The sequence below is a fragment of the Melitaea cinxia genome, chromosome 1, assembly GCF_905220565.1.
Source record: "Melitaea cinxia chromosome 1, ilMelCinx1.1, whole genome shotgun sequence".
Taxonomy (NCBI): domain Eukaryota; kingdom Metazoa; phylum Arthropoda; class Insecta; order Lepidoptera; family Nymphalidae; genus Melitaea; species Melitaea cinxia.
In genome coordinates, this window is record NC_059394.1 from 15,807,648 (window position 1) to 15,828,550 (window position 20,903).

Here is a 20,903-nt window from a genome sequence, read left to right on the forward strand (position 1 = left end):
CGCAGTTGTTTTATTTAGTAGTCTAGTTATAGATTATTATAAATCCCTTTTATACTAATATTATTTATTTAGAGAACATAAAACTTGGTCACGTTTTACTTTCACTTGTCTATATTTTAATATGATTTATTGTTATTAAGATCTTGTATAATTCTTTTGTTCAAAGCAGCTAGTTCCTCTAAAGCTTCATTCTTTATCGGTTCATAATCTGCTTTTAAAGTTATAGAAGCTATGTCTTCTTCAAGTACCGTTTTTCTACTTTCCAACTGCGCGATCTGTTCTTCTAAACTGTTCAGTTTTGCATACATTTCATTACCGTCTAGACTTGCCTGCAAAATGAATTACATTATAATAATATTAATTTATTCAAAAGCCTGTATAACACTAATGTCTTCGCTAATTTACATGTATTTAAAATAAATTGAAAATGATTTAAAATTATAAACAGACTCCAATAAATGAATAATATTTTTCGATTTTACCGATAATAATAATAAAAAAAAATTCAATAAAAAATCACGAGTGCAATTAGAAAAAAAATCGACTTGGAGATATGGGGATTTGGACCTTGGTCTTCTCAGTCGTTTCCGACCGGCCGATTTCTTATCTGAATTATTACAACTTTATTGACAAATGCGATATTTACCTTCTTATTTTAACGATATTGTAGCCATTTTTTTATTGCTAAAAATAGGGATAAAACGACATTTTCTAAAAATAAATCCTAGCTAGACGGATTTATTACCCCCGAAACACTTATACTAAATTTCATGAAAATCGTTGCAGCCGTTTCGCAGATTCAGATTATATATTTAATATTACATACAAGAATTGCTCGTTTAAAGATATTATATTATAAAAATATAAGTAACTTAATTTAACATTAAAATTAGCAGCTGAGTTATGTGTATCTTTTTACCTGTAACTTTCTTAGTTTACTGGAGGCTTCCATAACAGCACTCTCCGTTGGAGCTAATTTTTCTTTAAGCATCCTCATTTCACTTTCTAATGCTTTCTTCTGTTCCTCACCTAAAATTAAATTGTAATGTCTAAATATTGCAATGTAAACTAAATTATTGAATAATCGTTAATTGTACTTGCCTTCTTCTCTTAATTTTTCTAAGTCAGTTAAAGTCTTTAGCTCCTCCTTCATGACCATCGTTTTTTCTGGTAGAGTTTGCAGTTCTGTTGCAAGACGTTCTCGAGTAGCTTCAGCCTATTAAAACAAAACATAATTTAAATAAAATAACCCGACATATTTTCTTCAATAAAATTAATTCCAGTTACCTTTTTTAAATTAGCTTGAAATCTTTCATAATCTTTAGTTAAACTTTCAATTGTCTTCTTGCTATCATCGTATAGAGATGAATATCCCTCTCTTTGTTTTAAAGAATCAATTTCACTTAAATCTAGATCTATATTAGAACTGCTGTGTTCCAAAGCAAAAACGATATCTTTTTCTAGTTGTTCAATTTTCTCCTGTTCTTTTTTGAGATTGTCTTCATAAGTTGACATAAATGCGTCCATTGTCTCCTCTCTTTTCTTTAATTCTCTGTATTTTTGATGTCGTTCTGAATTTCCTTCTTCGAGATCCTATGGAATATTAATATTATTTGAATTTTCAGAATATTATAATTTACTACCTGAAGGTTGTTCTGGCAACAGAAGTTTTTTTTATTTTTTTTTTTCAATTTTCCCTTCTCTAATAACTTTGCAGATTGCAAGGCTTGTTAGAACATATTATCCAATTAGTTAAATCGTACAGCCAATAAGTTTGTAAACAAATTAGTGCTATTAGTTTTAAATAGAAAAAGTTTTTTCTTGCATACCTGTTCAGCTTGTTCTATAAGTTCTTGGACTTTACGAATCTGTTCTTTAAGATTAGTTGCATTACTATCCAGAGATGCGATTGCTGTGTTATCTTCACGTACCTAAAAAATATTTATTGTTTATATGTGTATTCAAAAATTTTCTTCATTTCTTTTTAATATAGTTTGTGCGCTAATAATATTTACTGGTAATTATTTTAATAGTAAAATTATTCAATTAATTTAAATAATGCTCTTATTATTTAGAACTTACTTGCAACAGTAATTTTTCTCTCTCCTCTTGCGGATCCAAACGATTGTTAATTTCATTTTTTAAGTTGTCTCGCTTTTCTTCAGCGGCGGCTAATCTGCGATGTAATTCCAGCAAGTGCATTTTTATCTGTAATCGTTTGATCCTAATAAGTAGCCATAAGTTGAAATATTTCTGCATTAAAATGGTAGAACAAAATTGTTTAAATTTTGTTCGTACAATTAAAAATAATTTGTCATTGTAAAAGACGGTAATAGAACTTACGCCTACGCTTCGCTCTTTCTCCATGTAGGAGAAAGATCAGAGCTTAACCCACCACGCTGCTACAATGTGGGTTGGCGGATATATTCCCTACTATGAGTAACGGTCGCTATCAGGTTTACATAATAACAACCGGGACCGGCGGCTTAACGTACTCTCCGAGCTACGATGGGGAGGCCCACAAGGACTGATCAAACACCCAGACCACGTCAAACACCTGTATGGCCAATACAAATTTTTGTCATGTACGGGGATCAAACCCGCAACCGCCAGCGCAACAGCTACAAACTGCTGCCTTGACTATTGCGCCAACGCGGCATCAGTGATACGTTAGTATTTAATTTACCTGCGAGCCTGTTATTTCCTTAGTAAACTCTTCCTTCTCTCGATTCAGATGATCAATCTGTATTCTGGCTTGTTCGACTTCTTCCCTTAGAGTTGCAGCTGTTGTTTCCAACTCATTGTATTGTGTTTTTTGCTCTGGCGTCATCTCAGCAAGTAAATGAGATATTGTTGATTGTTCCTAAATTTATATTTTGGTTTTATACATTTATATATTATACAGTCATTTTATACTACGTAGTTCACCGTGCACTTTACACGCTAATTGGTAACCTTTCCTTGTGTCCCATTCATATACCCTACCTATTAGCTAATTCGATAACAGTCGACCCAGTAATTTGGTCATAACAGCCTACGAAACAGAAATACCAAATATTTAGGTAAATCTTATATATAAAATTCTCGTGCCACAATCTCAGTTAAAATATTCCTCCGAAACGGCTGGACCAATTTTTATGAAATTTTGTATGCATATCGGGTAGGTCTGAGAATCGGCCAAAATCTATTTTTCATACCCCTAACTTATAAGGGTGGGGGGATTAAGGGGGTTTATATATATGGAAATAACATATATGGTAAAACAACGTTTGCGGGATCAGCTAGTATATTTATATATTAGGAATGGTTTACTTTTTTTAATTGAACATTACCTTGTCCACTTGTTCTCTCAGCTGTCGCAGTTGATTCTCCTTCCTCTGCTTTTCTAAAAATACCTGTTCGACTTCCTCTTGTAGTTTCTTGTTGTTGAGTTCCAATTCTCTTGTCTGTTCCTCTATCGAAAATTTCGTAGCCTCACCATTAGCGATGCGAATGGCTGTGTTGTAATCCGCTAAACGTCCTTGTAGATCTACAAAACAAATACAATATTCAATATAATTTTAAAAAGTTCAAGCGTCTACTTAAATCTTAATTACATTGGTTGAACAAGTCGCTTTCATAACCTGTCAATTCCTGGGCTAACTCTCTGACTCTCTTCTCATAATGCTTTTTTGCGGACTTTTCTCTCTCTCCTGCATCTGCTTGCTCTGACAGCCGTGCTATCTCCGCCTTCATCTCTCTAACCTTGACCTGCATCAGTTCTTCCCAATATCGCTTGTCTTGAAGTTGCCGTGTTCGAAATCCCCTGGCGGTGCTTGTTCGAAGACCAGATAACCCTTGCTGGGTTATTGGTCTATCGATCTATATCAATGATGAAAAGAAATAATTCTTTATTTACATGTAGCAGCCTTTTTATATAAAAAAAGTTATCATTGTCTATAGCATTGGATTACGTTGAATTCTAAATTGAAACTAAAATGATCATGGAGCGGGCATTAGTCACATTATATTGAATACATATATTCTATGTGTAGCCTTTGTCAGCTTATCAAATTTTCAGAAAATTAAAACTTTGATTTAAATATGAATCTTGTGCTATTAAGTTGGTTACAAACCATAGAGAACCCAGTCATAGCAGTGGGCTGTCTGCTCGCTGTGGGTGGTGCCGGACCGAATCCAGCTGTCGAGAGACGGGAAGCCGTGCTTCCTCTGTATGCCGAAGTAGGCCTCATTGTTCCACTTCTATGGAGATATAGTAATTTTTATTCCATAAACTACTATTCCTTTTCAGAGTATTATGTGATGATATGATCCTAAGAAATGCTGCTGTATGTCAGACCTTGAATGTCGAGTTACGGTTAAATGGGTAAACCAAGTTTATCCATTGACAAAAAAAAAAGAAAATATACTTAATTTAATTTTCTTTTTTTTTTTAGCTAAACAAAATCAATAAGTCAGAAGATTTATCATGTTAATATATTATTACACGAAAATAGCTTACTTATAATATTCATTTTTAAATCATTAAACCTAAACCCAAAAAGACATTTTAATGATTAATTTATTAAAGTGTTACCTTGATAAAGTTGACCCACTGTTAGTATATTCCCTGTAACCTCTTCGCGAGACTGGACGTGGAACGTCTGTTCTCCTGCCAGTGTTCACACGCTCTGGGTTGCTCACAGAAAAATCCATATCCACTTCAAATTAATATTTTTTTTCACCTCCAATGAGAGCTAGATTAATAATAGATAGGTTACGTTCACGCGCATTAGCTATGTTGTTTACAAGTTGTCATGGCAACACTAGTGTTATGTGATGGCGACATTGCATGCTACACATAAAACTAAAAAGTTTCCTTATTTGTTATTGTACTACTTGTGTTTCTACCAATTTGGTGATTTTGGTCCGTTTATTAGAAAAAAAATTTACTAATTGTAAGCGTAGTATACTATTACCACGTACATACGTTTTGTATTTTATAGAAATAGATCGGCAAACAAGCGCACGGCTCACCTGATGGTAACGCCTGCAACAATAGCAATATCGCAAAAGCGTTTCCGACTCTATCCTCAATCCCCCCAGGAGCTCCTACCTTACTTGCCACAGGAACACAACACTGCTTAAAAGCAGTTTAGCTGTGACCTTCTGTAAGTGACATCCCCACTCAGGCTGCTCCAGATTTTGAGCAGGATATTTCCTGCTGTGTCCTACATCCTTAATCGTGTATTAAAGTCCTGTAAACACTTTTAAATTTGACACTACCAGAATGTCTAATGAACCCATCATAGTATCATATGATCGTCGATATACAAAAGCATACAATGACATTAGCAATTACTTTGTACGAAATTATTTTAATAATAAGCGGGTTTAACAATCATTCGCTATAAGTAATGTAGAATTCTATTAATATTATAAACGCGAAAGTTTGTATGTATGGATGTATGGATGTTTGTTCCTCTTTCACGCAAAAACTACCGAATAGATTTTATTGAAAGTTTACAATAATATAGCTTATACATAATAAAGGCTATAATTTTTAAAGATAGTGTGTGATTTGTCCAAAATATAACGATAACTAGCTGTGCCCGCGGCTTCGCCCGCGTTGAAATCAGTGTGTCACAAAAATTTCCCGGCAAACTTTCAGTGAAACTCTCATCAAAACCGGCTTAGCCGCTCCGTAAACCTTTCTCTTGAAGCCCTCTCTCTATACCTTATACACTAATTGTTGCCTGCGACTACGTCCGCGTGGTTATAAAGATATGCGTTTCTATTAAGATGTTTAACGCAAATTACTTTTTTATTTCAGTCACTTGAAATGCTTATCAGACTGAGTAACTTTTTAAAAGGCACAATTAAGTATAATTTTATAGTTGATTTATAAAACCTCTCTATACACCACATTTTTAGTTTTATTTTCCGGCTGCAGTATAAATAACCTATCAGGCGAACATATAGCTGCTGCATATGTTTCATACAAACTATCAACCAATTACCACCTTAGTGGTAGAATATCGCAAAATCCGTTCTTAGCGGACGTCTACTAACAATAATCTACCTCCTTGCCAAATTTCATCTTTGTCCATCTTTGATGGATCGACCATCCAGCGGTTTTTGATTTCTCGTGATGAGTGAGTCAGTAACCTTTCTCTTTTTTATATATATATATATATATATAGATTACGATGCATTATTTGGACATCTCCTTACCAAGTTTGTAGCTGTTATAGTTTCGGAGATTTCGTGATGAGTGAGTCAACCTACCTATCCCCCGTTTTAACCCCAAAAGGAAGTTGATTTCTAAATATACATTATTTGGACACCTTTTCACCATCTATAGAGCTTACATTTGAAATTTCAAGTCTCTTACTTCAAAAACATAGGACATTCATACAAACTTCCAACCCACAAACCTACCTGCCAAATTCCAAGTTTCTGTTCTACTCTGTTCTATTCTATTCTGTTCTGTTCTATTCTATTCTGCTCTGTTCTGTTCTATTCTGTTCTTATTCTGTTCTATTCTGTTCTGTCCTTATTCTGTTCTATTCTATTCTGTTCTATTCTATTGTGTTCTGTTCTGTTTTATTCTATTCTTTTCTATTCTGTTATTTTTCTATTCTATTCCATTCTATTCTATTTTGTTCTACTCTGTTCTATTCTATTCTGTTCTATTCTATTCTGCTCTGTTCTGTTCTATTCTATTCTGTTATTTTTCTATTCTATTCCATTCTATTCTGTTCTGTTCTATTCTGTTCTTATTGTATTCTATTCTGTTCTATTCTAATCTGGGTAAAGCTTTAGATTAGGTAAAACCGAATTTCGGGACCGTGGGGGGATGGGGGGGGAGAGGGTGGGGAACGCTACCCCTGGTACCACTGTCACACCTCGGAACCCCATGGTTATGGAGATATCCATGGTTAAAGTTTTGAGGTTAGAAGAAGAATTTCGAAAGTTAGAGGAACGCTTGGCTCCGGCGCTACGGGAAGTGCAGCCCTTCCGCCCTTGCGTGCGAAAGCACGCTCACTCATGCTCCGTTCCGCAGCGGAGGCTGGTCGCCTTCGGCGACCAGCCTCAGCCGCTCCTCTACGCATTCGTTCGCGCGCTTTCGCACGGCGGGCGAGGGCTGCCCTCCCTTCGCGCCTCCGCGGCACAAAAAAAACACTCTAGGGGTAGGACAGACCAAGACCACGTGGACAGTGGGGTGCTCCGATTCGGTTTTGGGTATTTTTCGAATTTCTAAACCTATATTCTAGCACGCAATGTTACTAATTTTATTAGAATATTATGTCTGACGCGATATTTTGTTTAAAAGTGTCGATTTGTCACACAATGCAAACAGTACGAGCTCAAAGGTATTATAATAGCTTTAAATTCTTCTTCTAACCTCAAAACTTTAACCATGGATATCTCCATAACCATCGGGTTTTGAGGTATGACAGTGTTACCTTGTATAGATTCCCCTACACCCTCCACCCTCCACACCCAAAAACCCCATAATTCGGTTTTTTTTGTACGGAGCATGAGTAAGCGTGCTTTCGCACGCAAGGGCTGCACTTCCCGTAGCGCCGGAGCCAAGCGTTCCTCTAACTTTCGAAATTCTTCTTCTAACCTCAAAACTTTAACCATGGATATCTCCATAACCATGGGGTTCCGAGGTGTGACAGTGGTACCAGGGGTAGCGTTTCCCACCCTCTCCCCCCCCATCCCCCCACGGTCCCGAAATTCGGTTTTACCTAATCTAGATCTTAGCCCTAATCTGTTCTATTCTACTCTGTTCTATTCTATTCTATTCTGTTCTCTATCCTGTTCAGTTTTGTTTTGTTCTGTTCTGTTCTATTCTGTTCTATTCTGTTCTGCTCTGTTCTATTCTTTTCTATTCTGTTCTATTCTGTTCTGTCCTTATTCTGTTCTTTTCTATTCTGTTCTCTATCCTGTTCAGTTTTGATTTGTTCTGTTCTGTTCTATTCTGTTCTGTTCTGTCCTTATTCTGTTCTATTCTATTCTGTTCTATTCTGTTCTGTTTTGTTCTATTCTGTTCTATTCTATTCTGTTCTGTTCTATTCTTTTCTATTCTGTTCTATTCTGTTTTGTTCTATTCTGTTCTGTTCTATTCTACTCTGTTCTCTATCCTGTTCAGTTTTGTTCTGTTCTGTTCTTTTCTATTCTGTACTATTCTGTTCTGTTCTATTCTATTCATTTCTTAATCTGTTCTATTCTTTTTCTTTCTGTTTTGTTCTTGTTCTGTTTCTATATACAGATAACAGGTATATAAAACATATAAATATCTTCAACATATACACACGGTCATCTATTCCTAAAATAGCTAAATGCCTGAGTGTAAGAGTTGCTTATAAACGCTTAGGGAGATCACAAACATTTTAGTTATAATTAAACAACTTTTTCGGATTTTATGAGGACCAGTCCTCCCGTGACCATGGTTGCTGTAAGCTTGTAAAGTATCCGAAACGTCGAGTATCTAAAAAACTGAATAAAACGCGATAAAATCCGAAACAGTTGTTGCATTATAATGAGTAAAATTCGCGTAAAACTTAGATAACAACATTTTAGTCATTAAATAAGTTAAAATATTCTTGAGTGAGTCAGTGACTTTTCTTTTTCTTACATATATATATATATATAAATTACAATGCATTATTTGGACACCTTTTCACCATCTATAGAGCTAACATTTTAAATTTCAAGTCTCTTACTTCAAAAACCTAGAACTTTCATACAAACTTCCAATCTTCGTTTTATACCCTTAGGGGTCGAGTTTCGTAAAATCCGTTCCTAACGGATGTCTACGTCCTATAAGGAATCTACCTGCCAAATTTCAAGTTTATAGCTGTTATAGTTTTGGAGATTTCGTTATGAGTGAGTCAACCTACCATCCCACGTCTTAACCCCAAAAGGGAGTTGATTTCTAAAGATACATTATTTGGACACCTTCTCACCATCTACAGAGCGTTTAAAAGCATTTTAAATTTCAAGTCTCTTACTTAAAAACATAGGCCTTTCATACAAACTTCCGACCCCCGTTTTATGCTCTTAGGTGTCAAGTTTCGTAAAATTCGTTGTTAGCGGATGTTTACGTCCTATACAAACCCTACTTGCCAAATTTCAAGTATGTAGGTGTTATAGTTTCGGAGATTTCGTGATGAGTGAGTCAACCTACCATCCCCCGTTTTAACCCCAAAAGGGAGTTGGTTTCTAAAGATACATTATTTGGACATCTTCTCACCATCTATAGACCATACATTTTAAATTTCAAGTATCTTACTTCAAAAACATAGGACTTTCATACAAACTTGCAACCCCCGTTTTACCCCTTTAGGGGTCGAGTTTCGTAAAATCTGTTCTTAGCGGAGGTTTACGCCCTTTAAGGAATCTACCTGCCAAATTTCAAGTTTGTAGCTGTTATAGTTTTGGAGATTTCGTTATGAGTGAGTCAACGTACCATCCCACGTTTTAACCCCAAAAGGGAGTTGATTTCTAAAGGTACATTATTTGGACACCTTCTCACCATCTACAGAGCGTACATTTTAAATTTCAAGTCTCTTACTTCAAAAACATAGGACTTTCATACAAACTTGCAACCCCCGTTTTACCCTTTTAGGGGTCGAGTTTCGTAAAGTCCGTTCTTAGCGGATGTTTATGTCCTATAAGGAGCCTACTTGCCAAATTTCAAGTTTGTAGGTGTTATAGTTTCGGAGATTTCGTGATGAGTGAGTGACCTTTCGCTTTTATATATATTATTATAGATAGATTATAGATTATAGATTATAGATTATAGATTATAGATTATAGATTATAGATTATAGATTATAGATTATAGATTATAGATTATAGATTATAGATTATAGATTATAGATTATAGATTATAGATTATAGATTATAGATTATAGATCATAGATTATAGATTATAGATTATAGATTATAGATTATAGATTATAGATTATAGATTATAGATTATAGATTTATAGATTATAGATTATAGATTATAGATTGTCAAGTAAGTCTGGTTACAAAACAGTCCAGCGACAGCATATAGGTATAAATCTTTTATGAGTAAGCCATTATCGCCAAGACCTAAATACCATAAATACAATAAAACGAAGTACCTTCAGATAGTATAGAAGCAACACAATTTATAAAATAATGTTGAATTTTATGTATATTTTCTAGTTCTTGATTTTTTTTTTTTAATTTGTTGATTGGTTTTTAATTATGTACATAAAAAGTATTTAGGAAATTTAGTATTTAGAAAATAACAAATACCCTAAAATAAAATAAATCAAACAAAATAATAATAATAATAATAATTCAAACTATTAAGTGAAATAAAAAAAAATATGGCTTTATTTAATTTTTTCGACAATATAAAATTACATAAATATTTTTTTTTTTAAAAGTTCACTAGTAATATTTTACTTTTACAAACGTCATATTATACAGTCGTGTGACTCATATTACGTCACTTCCGTTATATATTTTTCTTACGGTTTTAGTATCACATTTTTTTTCAGTTCGCTCGCCCAGCCAAATGTCAAGCCTGCCGTAAGGAACTTCGTTCCAAAACTTGATAATACATTTCTAATGTACATTTGTAATAACAAATTGATTTAGGATTCGATTTCGATAGTTATTATTATAGTGAATTGTTTATATTTAGTGCTTAATTACTGTAATTGTTAATGACAATAGATAAAGAACTACTTTGTTACTATGAGTGACGATCGCTATCATGTGTACAAAGCTACAGGTGTACAAAGCTATGGGTGTAGGTAATAAATTATTATTAACAAATATAAAAATGAATCGCCGAAATGTGTGTGCAAGCATAACTCTGAACGACAACACCGAATTGGATAAGCTTTTTTTTGAGTTCATTATTCAATAAACAAGGTTTGTATGTTATATTTTTTCATTATGTTTTTAAGTAAATGCATGTGTGTAAGGTGATAAAGTAAGTGTGTCATGATCAATAAACTTCAAATTGGTTCTCTTATCTTTTTTATATTAAATAAATAATGAAGATCGAGTGTTTTTTTTTTGAAGCTTCAGGTAGGTGGGTTAGAAGCGGTCTCATGTACGAATTAGCAAAAGAAACGAGCGGTGCTATGTTCACTTCTGAACATCGATATTATGGAGCAAGTAAACCGGACAAACAAAATAATGCAACGGATGCTGAATATTTTAAACATTTAACTGTAAGACAAGCTCTTGAAGATATTGCAAAATTTTTGAAATACATAAAATCGCAACTAAATTTCAATAAATCAAAAGTGGTAGTAGTTGGCGGTTCCTACTCGGCAAACTTGGCGGCTTGGATGAGGCTTTTGTATCCTAAATTAGTAGATGCTGCACTAGCGAGTAGCGCTCCCGTGTTAGCAAAGAAGGACTTTTATGAATATATGGAAAAAGTTGGAGATAATTATGAACGTTACGGTACTTCAGAATGTATAGGAACTATAGAAAACATTTTTAGCAGGTATGATAAGTTGTTTCAAACTGAAGACGGTATTAGGCAATTAAAAATGGAAGAAAATATATGCGCAGAATGCGATCTAGAGTTAAAAGAGAATAAACAGTTATTTTTTTCTTCTAATACTGCTGAATTCGCGACAAATTCACAATATGGAAATACATATGCAATAAGAAATCATTGTCAAAAATTACAGGATAATTTGGAACCGCGGCAATCACAGAATGAGTGTGTGTGCTACAATTTTAGTGCTTCGATCGAACAATATTATCACCCAGAGAACGATTGGCTTTTAGCTTGGACTTATCAAATTTGTACCGAACTTGGTTACTTTCAAACTCTGAACTCTGAATCTCAACCTTTTTCGAATAACTTAGGGGTTGAATTTAGCGTCAAAACTTGTTCTCAATTATTCGGACCAGAATTTGATGAAGCAAGAGTTGATGCTGGCGTAGAACATATCAATGAACTTTTTGGAGGGCTTGAACCAAATGTTACGAATGTGGTTTTTACAAATGGTGATCTAGATCCGTGGAGTACAATCAGTGTTTTGGAAGATCTGTCTCGCAAAACTCCTGCGATTGTAATACCGCGCGAATCTCACTGTCGTGATATATTATCGAATACACAACGTGATAGCCAAGAATTGATAGAAGCCAGAAAACAAATTAAAGACTTAATTAAAAAATATATAGGCGCTGAATAGAATAATTATTATTTATTTTATTTATTTTATACTTTATTGTACACTACAAATATATTACAAACAAAGCACACAAGCAAAGATAGTTACAGACAGTGAAGTACAATGGGCGGACTTATTGCTAATTAGCCATTTCTTCCGGACAACCCAGACATAAAAAGGAAACTTAGTATCTAAATTGGGTAGGTGGTGTAGATGTATAATAAACTTACATACAAATGTCTACATTCTTATACTTATAATACAATAAAGAATTTATTATTATTATTAGTACTATTATAAAAAATACAAAAATAAATAAAAAGAAGAATAAAAATATAATATATATTCTATCATAAACTAATAAAGTTTGTGAGCAATGAACGTAAATTTAAGATAACAATTAAATGAAATGATAAAAACACAATTTTTTTTTATACCACTAGGTCGACAAACAAGCGTACGGCTCACCTGATGGTAAGAGATTACCGTAGCTTATAGACGCCTGTAACACCAGAAGCATTGCAAGCGCGTTGCCGACCCAATCTCCTTCTCCCCCCCCCCCCCCCCCAGGAGCTCTGGTCACCTTACTCACCAACAGGAACACAATACTGCTTGAAAACAGTATTATTTAGCTGTGATCTTCTGTAAGGTCGAGTTACTACCCCAGTCGGGCTGCTCCATATTTTGAGCAGGAAATTCTTGCTGTGCCCTACCTCAGTTATTACATTATTATACAAATATACATATATTATAAACAAAATGAGATTATGAGGTATACGTAGCTATATGTCATGGGATACTCATCCCAACTTACCTGTCCGGTAGTTGTGGTATGGTATACGGGTATGCGACCCCGGCTTCCCTAGCTATTACTGCCCTATCCCTTGCACTCCTGGGTGGTAATATCCTACTTTTCCTATTTTTCCCACTCTAACTTACCAATCTTCCTTGTTCACACCACCTATCCCTTCCCTTTCCCTATTCCTACCCTCCCCGCCAATCCAACGTCTGCCGCGCGGATGGATGCATGGCTAGGGGCAAGCCTAGTCGTAAGCGTGCCATATTGCCCTGGGACCGGGCGACCCAGAATAAGGCCAGCCTTACCCTGGCATGCGGGGCTCTGCCAGGGTGGACAAACTTTTCCCTAGCTACTCGTGGGAACGCAATGGATAACCGAAAAAATTTTATTCAAAAAAATGGCGGCGGTGTGGTTCGCCACCCATCACGTCTCGTTTCTCGCGGGGGCGAAAAGCGGCCCATGGAGAGCCGCTTTGCTACGTTGAATGTAAGAGGAGGAATGGATGGTAAGGTAGATGAAGTATGTCAGATGATGGATGAAAGATTCATAGATATTTTGTGCGTGAATGAAACCAAGAGGAAAGGGTGTGACACCACGGTACATGGACCCTACACGGCATACTGGTCGGGAGTCCCCCAAACCAGCCGAGCCTGTCAGGGAGTTGGTGTGATCCTTTCCTCTCGAATGGTTGAATGTGTGATGGAGCATGAATGTGTAAGCCCAAGACTCCTCTGGATTAGGTTGAAAGTCGGACTCACTCGCTTGTTTATCCTTGGGGTCTATGCACCGACGGATCTGCGCGGAGGTGGGTCATTAAAAGACCAACAAGAGAGAGAGGAATTTTGGGATAGCATGAGAGAGGTCTTGAATAAATGCGGAGAAAATGAACGGATCGTAATGTTAGGGGACTTTAATGGGTGGGTTGGAGTAAAGCGTGATGGGTATGAAAGAGTTCTGGGTACGTTTGGGGACGAAAGAGTGAATGACAATGGGAGAAGTCTGCTTGAAGTATGCTAGGAATGGAATCTTTGCGTGGTCAACACAATGTTTGAACACAAAAAGATCCATTTGTATACAAGAGATGAGGGTGAGTCTAGAAGTATGATTGATTTTGTAATTGTGGATGAAAGACTGAGAAAGAAAGTGCTTGACACTCGGGCATACCGCGGTGTTGGTCTCGACACAGACCACTTCCTGGTCATAGCCCGAATACGTGGCCTCTTTAAACGATGGCGCCACCGAGGGGCCGAGCCTACGAGTGTTTTAGCCAGAATAAAAGTGGAAAACCTACAAGGAAAAGAAAAGAAAGATGAGTATGTAGAGAAACTGAAAGAAAGTTTTAAAGGCATAGAAGAGATAGGTGTGATTGAGAATTTGTGGGAGACTTTTAAGAAAGGGGTCGTGAATAGTGCTATTGAGGTGTGTGGGGTAGCTAAAAGAAGGAAAGGAAGAAAGAACTATAATGTGTGGATGGATAAAGATGTACAAAAGGCTGTGCAAGAAAAGAAGAAAGCGTGGTTGGATTGGTTAGCAACAAAAGCTAACCAAAAGGTTCAAAAGGCAACGGATGACGAGGTAAAGGAAGCAAGAACGAAGTATAAAATATTGAAATCAGTAGCGAAAGAAGTTGTGTCTAGAAAGAAAGAAGAACGAAAGGATGATTTTGATAGGAGGCTCACTGAAGATTTCCAGTCAAACATTAAGTTTTTCTGGAAATCCATCAAAACAGCCAGAGGAAAAATTTCTCCCTCGGAGCTGAGCACAATCAGGAGTCAAGATGGGAGCGTTATAAATGGAGAAGAATGTGTGTTAAAGAGATGGAAAGAGTATTTTGAAAGTGTGTTTGAAAGAGAGGAAGTGCAGGTACAACATCCGGCACCTTCCATTGAGAGTAGTATAAATGTCGATGAAAGTGAGATAAGCATGGATGAAATAGTGAAAGCGCTGAAAAGTATGAGATTAGGTAAGGCTGCAGGGTATGACAGGATCACCGTCAAGATGCTGAGGGCTGGACAGGGTATAGTGGCTAGCCAGCTGTACTGCCTTTTCAATTTGTGCTGGCGAAATGGGCAAGTACCGGAAGACTGGTACAAAGCCGTAATCGTGCCGCTGTATAAGGGAAAAGGGTCACGGCAGGACTGCATAAATTACCGCGGTATAAGCCTTCTCAGCGTCGTCGGTAAATTGTATGCGAAAGTTTTGATTGAAAGGGTTGTGAATGAAACAGATGAAAAAGTATGGGATGCACAAGTGGGATTTAGAAAGGGAATGGGATGTACGGATCAGGTCTTTTCCTTGCGGTGCATAGCCGAAAAGTTTTTAGCAAAAAACAAAAAGGTCTATTGCGCGTTCGTGGATTTGGAAAAGGCCGATGATAGAGTGGTGAGGAATGAATTGTGGTCAGCATTGTCCGTGTACGGTGTGAGCGGCGCACTCATGCGAGCACTACAATCTCTTTATAGGGATTCTAGTGCTTGTGTGAGGATAAACGGGGCATACACTGAATGGTTTAATATCGAAAAAGGTGTTAGACAGGGATGTGTAGCGTCACCGTGGCTGTTTAACTTGTTCATGGACAATTGCTTGACAGAGTTAAAAGAGAATGAAAGTGGGTTGAGAATGGGTGAGTTACTCGTCAAATGTCTTCTCTATGCTGATGACCAAGTACTACTTGCGTCCTCGGCCGAGGAGTTGCAGGAGATGGTAACTGCTATGAGTGGAGCTTTTGTTAGAAAGGGAATGAAGATGAATGTAAAGAAGACGAAAGTGATGGTGTTTGAAAGAGATGAGGTAGTGACAGACTGTAATATTGTGATTGGAGATGAACAAATTGAACATGTGAAAGAGTTTGTGTATCTGGGTTCGAAGTTTACAAGAGATGGAAAGTGTGAGAGTGATATTGAAAGAAGAGTGAATGCAGGAAACATGGTGAACGGAGCTTTGAACTCCTTTATGAGCAGTCGGAAGGTGTCTAAAAAGGCTCGTTTGGCTGTGCATGAGGGGGTGTTGCTTCCGACACTCATGTACGGAAGCGAAAGTTGGGTATGGCAGAAGAGACATGAAAGCAGAATAAATGCAGTTGAGATGAGAGCGTTAAGAAGTATGATAGGAGTTAAACTGAGTGACAGGATGAGAAATAGTGAGATAAAGAAACGGTGTGGTCTGAAAGAAGATGTAGTGACAAAAATTGAGAAAGGTATGCTGAGATGGTTTGGTCATGTCGAGAGAATGAATGAAGAACGACTGACGAAAAAAGTGTATAAGGCGAGTGTGAGTGGAAGTGTTGGAAGGGGTAGACCTAGGCGGACATTTCAAGACCAAATCTTGGACGTCTTGAAAAAAGGCCAGGTCAAGAGTACCCTAAACCGACGAGCATGTATGAAGGGAATAATGAAAGTGGATGAAGCGAAACAAGTATGTAAGGATCGTAGCAAGTGGAAAGAAGTGGTCTCTGCCTACCCCTACGGGAAAGAGGCGTGATTATATGTATGTATGTATGTATGTAGCTATATAATGAGATTTGAAAACTCGAAACTAAATTCAGGGAATCACTTTATGAAAAAAAAGAAAAAATAAAGCATAAATTGAAGTTAAATAGCTTTTCTTAGCGCGCTGGACGGCAGCAATAGTATACTATAGTAAACTTAGTACATACTACAAATATCTGTGGTTTTGTTTTATTGTATTGTATTTATTGTAAACTAGCTGTGCTATGTTCAACGTGATTCTTGAAATTGGCATAACTTTTTTATTTATGAACCAATTGAGATGATACAAACACTTAATGTTAAGCTAATATAATATATTAGTAAAAACCATGTCTAAATCGGTTAAGTCGTTTCTGAGATTAGCGTGCACAAACGCACAGACAAACAGACAAAAATTCTGATCACCATTTTTTGGGTGCTATATGCATTGATAAAGTTCCCAATAATAAGAAGGTTTTAGTATATGATATGTTGTTGGTTGCTTCTCGTCTAAATAAATATGAACGGACCGAGGTCGCTAGTCATTATATATTATATTTGATATGTATTTAGTTCAAGGCATCTACGTAGGATTGCCCGTGAAGGCTGGATAAAGATTGCGGAAAACCGGGATGTTGGGCGTGAACTTGGGGAAGCCTATGTCCAGCAGTGGACTGCAATAGGCTGAACTGATTTATTGACTGACTAACTAAAGCATTTTATTAACACAAAGACAGCTAATTCCTATTGAAAACAATTTAGTCGAAAACACGCGACCTTTTTTCTCTTTGTAGCCTACACCCATTCCAAATGAACGTATGACTTAATGAACATTTTTTAAATAATAAACTTTTAAGATAATCGTTTTAAAACAATTTGATCTTTTTTTTAAATGTAACTACTATGCAAAAAGATATTTTCTTTATTTACTAAGCTGTTGCTCGTTCGTAGGATTATACTCTTCAAGGAATAAAATTATTGCTATTGTAAAATTAATAAGCAATTTTTTACACTTTGTACAGAAATACTATGACTTCAGTGATATTTCTATTCGGCGAAATTGGTTTATATTTTTAAACGACTTCCAAAAAAGGAGGAGGTTCTCAATTCGACTGTATTTTTTTTTAATGTATGTTACTTCAGAACTTTTCACTGGGTGGAGCGATTTCGACAAATTTTCTTTTAATCGAAAGGTTGTGTCTGTCATTTGGTCCCATTTAAATTTATTTGAGATCTAACAACTACTTTTCGAGTTATTTCTAATAATGCGTTTTTACTTGACGCTTTTTTGTATGTTTGATGTACCGATTTTGATAATTCTTTTTTTGTTGCAAAGGGGATATCCTTAGTTTAATATCATGATAAAGAATCCAGGATCTGATGATAGGATCCCAGAGAAATCGAGGGAAACTCTCAAAAATCCGCAATAACTTTTTTCTGGATGTACCGATTTTAATAATTTTTAATTTAATTGAAAGCTGATGTTTATCATGTGGTCACATTTAAATTTTATCGTTATATATATATCGTATTTACGTTGTATTACTCGTTGATGTAATTGAAGTCGGTATTTTTTCATTTGCGAGCAAACACAATTATTTTATTCTATTCTGTGTATCAGTAAGGGCATAGCTGATAATATTTAAAATAAGGTAAGTATGCTATCATCGTTTTAAATGGATAATAAAATAAACTTTTTTAATTTAATAAATTAGTTATCTTTTTAGAGTTCCGTGCCCCAAGGGTAAAAACGGGACCTTATTACTAAGACTTCGCTGTCCGTCCGTCCGTCTCAGTTATATTTATTATCACTTGTACTCAGTTATATTTTTAATTTAATAAAAATAATAAAATTAAAATAGTTTTGTAGGTATTTTTAATACATTTGCTATCGAATCCCCAAGTGCCGACAAAATTTTAATAACATTCATCCTATTATAACTTTCGGATTTATAAACATTTTTGAATATCATATCAAAAATTGACCGCTCCAGCGGGATTCGAACCCGCGTCTCCGACTGACCGTGTCGGCGCTCTAGCCAATTAAGCTATGGAACGATGTACCCGCTAGAGCGAAATTTTTGATATGATGATTTTTATTTTCGGTTTAAGCGAACCGTGGCGCCGTCTATAGTGAGTTCTTTACAGAGACCCGTAACTATTCAAAGTTTCATATTACAATGAAAATCTTTGACAGGAGACGACACCATGCTATTATTAATACCTACGATTTTATTTTTGTGTTACCCCCACATTAGGAATTCTAAACATTTTTGAATATCATATCAAAAATTGACCGCTCTAGCGGGTTTCGAACCCGCGTCTCCGACTGACCGTGTCGGCGCTCTAGCCAATTAAGCTATGGAACAATGTACCCGCTAGAGCGAAATTTTTGATATGATGATTTTTATTTTCGGTTTAAGCGAAAGAAGCGAAGAAGCGAAGAAGCGTTTCGGATTTATTTTTGTGTGCCCAACCCAATCTAGGATTAATTTATTAACTTCATTTATTTTACAGTTATTAATAAATACATTCAATTTTTCTTTATTTTTCTCTTTTGATAGGATCATGAGATTCTGAAAATTTAAAGCCAGTTTCTTTACTCCTCTGACTTAATTTATCCAAAGTGTCCTGTAACAGTTTTTCAGGTACTTTCTGATTATTGCCACTACATAAAATTGTTAAATAGTCTGCAAATAATTACCCTTTCACTGGTCGTTTTATAACTTCCAAAACACTAGTAATTGATGTTAAAAATAAAATAACACTCAAAACAGAATCTTGAGGACCTCCTTTCTCAGTAGGAGACTGATTTAAAAGAGTACCATCAATTTTAACCCTTATAGATCTATTTGATAGAGAATTAATAACAAAGGCAAGTAGCAAGGACAACTAATACTACCTTGTTCTTATTTGTTAAGGACTTGAGAATATCGTCTTCTAAAAGGCTTAAATGATCTAATGTAGATTTAAAATATCTGAATCCAAACTGAGAAGTTGCTAAATATTGATTATGTTCCAAATAGCATCTCATTATAATAATCATATACAGGTATCTTTGTAGCTAGGCCTTTTTTGATCTTAGACTTTATGTCAGTCGCCTACTATACTTATTAATAAATACTCGTAGGTATTTTATAAGTTGGGAGGTTTGTTGCCTGCATATGACAAATGTCATTGTACGTTATTTAGATGCTAGTCCATGTGCTAGTCTTTGCCTTGATATCTGTACTCGTGTATTGCCTGTATATACAGTCGATTAGTGAGAAGCGTTCGTCTATCAAATATGGTGCTAGTATGTTATACTCATAAACATATGTGCCAATTAATAGATTAGACGACTAAAACACGTTCTTGAACGTATTACAGATACGTTATGAAATGATATTCAAATTAAGTCACATATTTAAATGAAGTGTATTTTGCAAATGATACGTTTTTGTGACACTATATTATTATCTTAATTTAGCCTTTTAACCGACTTAAAAAAAGCAGGAGGTTCCAAATTAGACTGTATTTTTTTTTTTGTTACCGCAGAACTTATTAAGTGGATCGATTTCGATGATTTTCGATGATTTAATCGAAAGGTGGTTCGTGTCATGTGAAAATTTAATCGAAACCCGATAAACACTTTTCTTAAACTGAAACTTGAAACATTTTACATTATAATTTTTGTCGACTTACGTTGTATTTATACCTCATAATTTTTTACTGGTTGTGCCGATATTGATGATTCTTATTTTAATTGAAAGCTAATACTCATCTTGAGGCCGCAATTAAATTCGAGTTAAATTGAGTTCTGGTGACTAGTTTTTGAGTAATCTTTGATAATGCATCTTTACTTGGCTATTTTTTTTTGTTTACTTGCGTTTTATTGTTGTTCGTTTTATTGTTTTACTTATTACTGTAATCAAAGTCGGTTTTTATTTCGTTTGCGAGCAATTATTTTGAATGTCAATTGACATTGAAGACAAGATTTTGTTTTTGTAACAAACTGATTACCACAGAAATTTATGAGTCTATAGACGAACGATAGTTATTTCTACAGTGCATTGTTTGTTATTAGTGCTTCATTACTGTAATTGTTAATATCAATAGATACAGAATAAAATAAATAAATATCTTCACAATACACACACGGTCGTCTGTTCCTAAAGTAAGCAACTTAATGCTCGTGTTATAGGTAACAGCCGACTGGTATAAAGCTACATTTTTTTTCGATAAACTTACTTATAGATAATGCATATATAAATACACAAACAAATATTTATATTACACCCAGACTCGGGGTGGAAATCGTACCACAACCCTCGGAGCAGAAAGCAGGGTCACTACAAACTGCGCCAACGGGCTAGTCAAAGAACCTGATTAATATAAATAAAACGAATGACATTGTATTATTAATTCGGTATGCTACGCTTCAGACCAATGTCCCAGTGCTGGGCATAGGCCTCTTTCCCTGTG

General features: G+C 35.6%; 1 protein-coding gene across 1 annotated transcript; it reads right to left on the minus strand.

Annotated features, from left to right (window-relative positions):
- Positions 1-40: 40 nt before the first annotated feature.
- Positions 41-4,695, minus strand: LOC123670209 (intraflagellar transport protein 74 homolog). The gene is made up of 11 exons (XM_045603720.1): positions 4,577-4,695; positions 4,116-4,242; positions 3,624-3,861; positions 3,333-3,529; positions 2,687-2,863; positions 2,083-2,208; positions 1,830-1,931; positions 1,288-1,593; positions 1,102-1,216; positions 920-1,029; positions 41-329 (listed from the first exon to the last, which is right to left on the minus strand). Exons 1-11 carry the CDS (start codon positions 4,693-4,695, stop codon positions 117-119), a joined length of 1,830 nt encoding a protein of 609 aa, XP_045459676.1. The 3' UTR covers positions 41-116.
- Between the last annotated feature and the right edge of the window lie 16,208 nt (positions 4,696-20,903).

What these genes read in the sequence shown, in the direction of transcription:
- LOC123670209 (XM_045603720.1), bottom strand. Translation starts at nt 4,695, where the DNA reads ATGGATTTTTCTGTGAGCAACCCAGAGCGTGTGAACACTGGCAGGAGA. An exon ending in AGTGGGTCAACTTTATCAAG is followed by an intron (nt 4,243 to 4,576) that starts GTAACACTTTAA and finishes ATATCTCCATAG; the next exon opens with AAGTGGAACAATGAGGCCTA. An exon ending in TGAGAGAACAAGTGGACAAG is followed by an intron (nt 2,864 to 3,332) that starts GTAATGTTCAAT and finishes ATATAAATTTAG; the next exon opens with GAACAATCAACAATATCTCA.